This window comes from Alligator sinensis, unplaced genomic scaffold (genome assembly GCF_000455745.1).
Source record: "Alligator sinensis unplaced genomic scaffold, ASM45574v1 scaffold104_1, whole genome shotgun sequence".
Lineage (NCBI taxonomy): Eukaryota > Metazoa > Chordata > Crocodylia > Alligatoridae > Alligator > Alligator sinensis.
In genome coordinates, this window is record NW_005841867.1 from 3990688 (window position 1) to 3996144 (window position 5457).

General features: G+C 45.1%; 1 protein-coding gene across 1 annotated transcript in view; it reads right to left on the reverse strand.

Moving 5' to 3' along the window:
* OTOP1 (otopetrin 1) overlaps positions 1-3755 on the reverse strand; it is a 26829-nt gene extending 23074 nt beyond the window's left edge. The window contains exon 1 of the mRNA XM_006016788.1: positions 3565-3755. Within this exon, the coding sequence (XP_006016850.1) occupies positions 3565-3755 (191 nt within the window). The remainder of the gene's footprint in view (positions 1-3564) is intronic.
* Positions 3756-5457: the final 1702 nt, after the last annotated feature.

Here is a 5457-nt window from a genome sequence, read left to right on the forward strand (position 1 = left end):
ACCCGGGCCTTTATACAGCCGGCCGGGCCGCAGGGTTGGGTCTCGCCGCTCGCTCCTCCCGGGGGCAGTGCCAGCGAGCGAGGGGGCAGCGGCGCGGGGGCTCCGCAGTGCCCGGGCTGCCGCCTCGCGGGCCAGCGACGTGCAAAGCCGGCGTCCGCCCGGCTGGGTGGGCTGTCGGCAGGGTGCCAGCCCTCGGGTGTCCGTCTCCAGGAGACTGCTGAGACTCACCCGGGAGAGAACTGAGAGGGCATGTGTTAACATAAATATGAAATCTTGAATCCCGTTTATACAGGAGTCCAGCGGTGGGGTTTAAAATGGAGCAGTAATGTGAATTTGCCTTTCTGATGTCAAGTTTACACACCATCACACATACCTGATATCTGCAGGCGCGCGGTCATTTCAGAAACCTCCCGGAGTGGATTCAAACAGAGTTGGCAAACCTATCTGTCCGTGCCCAGCCGCAGGGTGTGGCATGAAGCGTTGGCCTCTGATGCACTTTGGAGAATGGGGAAGAGAGGTCCATGCAGGGGGGAAGACATTTGTCTTCCCCGGGGAGCCATGGGGAAGGCCCTCCACCAGCAAAGCCAAAGGGAGCTCCAGAGACAACCGTCCCCAGTCAGATTCCTGACAGGCAGCTGGAGCCTGGGACACAGTTCAGGGAAAAGTCATAGCTAGTAATTGGACTTCATCTCCCTGAGGCAGAAAGGTAACAACTGCCACAGTGTCCATCTCCTGTTTTTGGCAAGTGGCACACCACCTGATTGTAAGACTCCTTTCTTTCTGAGTTGTGTCCTAGAGGGAGCTCAAGCTGGTAGTTATACCCAGGAATTAGGAGTCATGACTTTGAGGTGCTGCTGTGTGGCACAAGTTTGTTGGGCATGGCTTGATCTTGTAGTCTTCTGAGTATCACTAGGAAGGTGCAGAGATTACTCCATCTCATTTACGACAGGGGAAGTAAAGGTACTGAGCAGCCTACAAACCCGGTTGCTTAGGAACGGATCCAGAGAAGGACTTTGGTACCTCTAGGTTAGGCACCTGACCCGCACAGTTGAATCCAAAGCCTTAGAATTAGGCCCCTGGACTGGTAATGCATGGCCTAAGCAGCTTAGGAGAGTGGTCCAAAAAACCTGAATGAAAAGGGAGAGCTAGCCCAGGGGTTGGCAACCTCCAGCACGTGTGCCACAACATGGCACATGAAGGCATTTTGCTTGGCACGTGTGCCGCAGGGCGGACAGCAGGGAAGGGGCTGGGGCTGCACTGCAGCAGCAAGGATTGGGGTCCTTGCAGCTCTCCTGCTGTCCAGCCCTGGCGTGCCAACGTCGTACAAGTGGAGGTTGAGGTATTTTTGGCACTCTGCCCAAAAATGCTGCCCACCCCTGAGCTAGCCAGTAGGGAGCACTAGCACAAGAGTGTCTGAATGCCCGTCTGTGGAGCAGAGGTGCCTCACTCAGAGCTGCAAGGCATTTACTTGGGATCTGGAGCCTGGATTAAATAAAGAGCTAGAACCAGAACCCAAGATTGCAATTTGGATTTAAGCATCTGAAATCTGCTAGAGTCCCAATTTAGGTGCCTTAAGTCCGTCTTTGAACGTGCCTTCTCTATTCCCTAGCTTAGCCATAACAGAAATATTGTACTGCTTAGCTAATTAACCTTTGTAAAGGACACTGAGTATCTTCAGGAAATGCTTATAATGTTTTCTTAGTCATGTCATAGTTAAAGTTTTCAAAACAGGCTAAGTTATAGCTTCCTATTTTCACTTCCTTATGACATAAGCATTAATCAAACTGCTACATGGGGTGAAATTATGCATTCTTAGTAAATAATGTTTTTAATTTAAAAATAAGGAAATTTATGACAAAAAACATTTTATCCAGCTATAGTGGATTGAAAACTACAGCTCTCCTAATCTCAGGATTAATGTCACACTTCCCAGATTTCACCCATATAGCAAACTGTAATTCACCCACACACCCTGTGATGTAAAAGGGAAATATAACTGTACATTTTACCTGACAAATACAGCAAATATTCTGCTGAAGCAATTTGCAAAATAGAACCTAAAAATGTCCCATTTAATGTTATGCAAATTTAATTCTACCCTTCAATTTCACCCACAGTCAAAAGGGAACAATTATGAATCATATTTTTAATGTTTCATACAATTGTTGTTACATGCTGCAAATTTTTTAGATTTTCACAGGAAAAAAAAACTTTCTTAGGACCTAAATAAAGCATTCACTGGATCAGTAAATATATTGCTGCTTTGTTAACTCAGTCTTGGGTAAAAATGCCTGCAGCTCAACCGCAGAAGGCTGAATTTTTAAACTTGATCTCTAAAATTTTAAATACTTGGATATTTAAGCAAATTGTAACAGCTAATTGTGCATGATTTAGCTTAGGACAATGTCAGTTACAGCCTGGCCCAGTTCAAACCTGGGATGGATGGACAACAGCTTGTTATATGTGGATCCAACCAGTGGATTCACATGCTTCTAAGAAAACTGACTCTAGACAGAGCCTGTTCATTATTCCCAACAGTTTATAGCTGTGACCAAACGCAAGTGCATGGCTGCAGACAGCTTAAAAAATGATCGATGTAGTGAAAATCAGACCCCATATTGCATGAGGTATCAGATAAAGATGTTTCAAAATGTAGTGTCTTCTGTAAGTTGTGTCTGCAAGCTCCCAGCCTGTCACTGTTTTCAGAGTGGGAGGGGGGACAGGGAGCTGAGGGTTCTCAGTCTAGGTTTTTTTCCGCCTGTCTCCCCTTCAGCACCAGCTCAGAAGCCCCCAAAACGAGCTCCCTCCTCTACCTTTCCCGCCTCCCATTCTGAAAACAGCAAGCACTGGCAGAGCATTGGGCCATTGCTATGGGAACCTGGCTGCAGGTTCCCAGCCCCTAACTAGCTTCCCCTTCCTCCTGAAACCAACAGTGAATTTCGGTTTGATCTAGGATAATGTGGTAACTCAGAAAGCTTTGCAGAGATCGTTCTGAGTTACAGCTGGGAGCTGTACTTCTGTCTACATCCATAATAACTGAACCCCACCAGCTGCACCTTCAGAGTCCCACCTAGGCTATAGTCACTCTATGCTTCTAGTTTAGCATAGAATCATAGAAAAAAATTACTGAGCAGCTGACTAATTAACTATGCAGTAAATATCTCGATGTCTACATGTGTGCCCTTTTTAGGGTGCACATTAATAACTTCCCAGCAGTACATGTGTAGATGTGACCCGGCTGACTGGGGCACAAGGGTGCTTTAGTGCCAGGGCTGCCTGCCAGCTAGCCACACACTGAACCACCCTTGTGCCCCAGTCAGCCCCTCCATAGCACATTGAGCCTAATCAGAGCAGCCGTGGGCTGGCAGGCTGACCAACCCTGGCCTCCTGGCAGCTGGGGCTGCTCTGACCCAGCTCAATGTGCTGAGGTTCAGATGCACATGTAGACACACAGACTGTGGTACAGAAAGTTGCTAGATGACTCATCCATGCAGATTTTATGGCAACCGTATCAGTCTACTGCCCATAGCAATTAGTGCTTCAGTATAAAGTTAGGTAGCTCACTAGGCTAGTGTGGTTAGGACACGACAGTTTCTATAATAAGAGGCATACAAGGAAGTCATGCAGCTATCATAAAATGTGACCACCTTTGACTCCTCAGCCTGAATGGCCAGATATCCATTTACAGCTGGGTCAACTGGCAGCAGTGGGTCCAGGCTCATGACACTGGTAGATGACATAGCTAGCTCGACCATAGCTTTATTTTGAGGTTATGGTGTGCTTACACTGTTCTGATACCTCACGCACTCACAGAGTATTGCAATAACATTCATGTTACTTCTGATGGGTCAGCCTATCCAGCATTTGGTATAATTTTATAATAATATTTACCTTCACCTACTTCTTAAAGAGGGTACCCTAGCACTTTCTTAATTGGCTTTGCCCTCAGAAAAGTTGTCTTAGTTTGATAAAACTAATGGAAGAAGAAGCATGCATGTTTGACCAAATGGATACAGCTCCACTTGTATCTACATTTGTTGCAGACCTCACCTTAAAGGTTGTTGGTGGAGTTTGACAAATAGTTCACATCAAACATTCAACAAATTTCACCTGTTTTTCTAACCAAAATATGTAAGTTCTATTTGTTACTAATGTTCAATATCTGTGTACATACCTGCATGGCACAGTACAGTTACACTATTTTTACAGGAGTTTCTTTAGTACATTTTTTAATGTACTAAGATCATAAATCGCTGCATGCTGTGCTTAAGTACTTATGTTGCCTTGTCACAGAGTTATTTATCAACTGGATCAATGAGTCATTTCCTTGCTTAACAATTCCTTCTATTTAAAGAATTCAGACACCTTTTTAAAAAAAACAGGCAAGATTTGTACATGAAATACAAGTTCAAGATCTACTATGTAACAAATTAAATAATACTTGTGCCTGAGAAATTCAGGCAGTCAAATGTGGGAATTACAATTAGATATTGTTCGTCTTGAGGCTCACAATGATATATTTAAAAAATATAGAGTATCTTTTGTTAAGATTAATAAATTAAACTATTTTGGAGCTATCTATATTAATGTTCATCAAAGAATATTAAAATTCATCAAGGAATTTAAAAAAAACAATAATACTTATATGTGTATTTGATTGGCATCCTTTCGTCTGTGAGAGACGGTGGATATTGCAGCCAATGATGTAGTGGTTTGCAGTGTCTCAAGTGACTGAATAGTCCAATCTGAGATTTGCATGATCTGTGGAATTTTGGAGCATATTTACCTCCTTGAGTTGTTTCATAGATTCTTAGAGTTTGGGTCAGAAGGGACCTTAGCAGATCATCGAGTCCGACCTCCAGCCCTGGGCAGGAAAGAGCGCTGGGGTCAGATGACCCCAGCCAGGTGCATGTCCAGCCTTTTCTTAAAGACCCTCAAGGTAGGGGAGAGCACCACCTCCCTTGGAAGCCCATTCCAGATTCTGGCAACCCTTACCATAAAGAAGTTCTTCCTGATGTCTAACCTAAATCTGCCCTCTGTCAGTTTGTGGCCATTGTTCCTAGTTACTCCAAGGGGTGCCCTGGTAAACAGAGCATCTCCTATTCCTTGCTACTCCCCCTGATGAATTTGTAGGTGGAGATGACTACTTAGCCTTCTCTTGCGGAGGCTGAAGAGATCCAGGGCCTTTAATCTCTCCTTGTAGGGCTTTGCCCCTAACCATGAGTGGCCCTCCTCTGAACCCTCTTGAGTTCGTCCACATCCCTTTTGAAATGTGGCGCCCAAAACTGGACACAGTATTCCAACTGCGGCCTGACCAAGGCCGCATAGAGGGGAAGTATCACTTCCCCGGACCTATTTGTCATGCGCCTGCTAATGCATGATAAAGTGCAGCTAGCTTCACTGATCACTTCACCACATTGATGACTCATGTTCATTTGGTGACAACAATGACTCCTA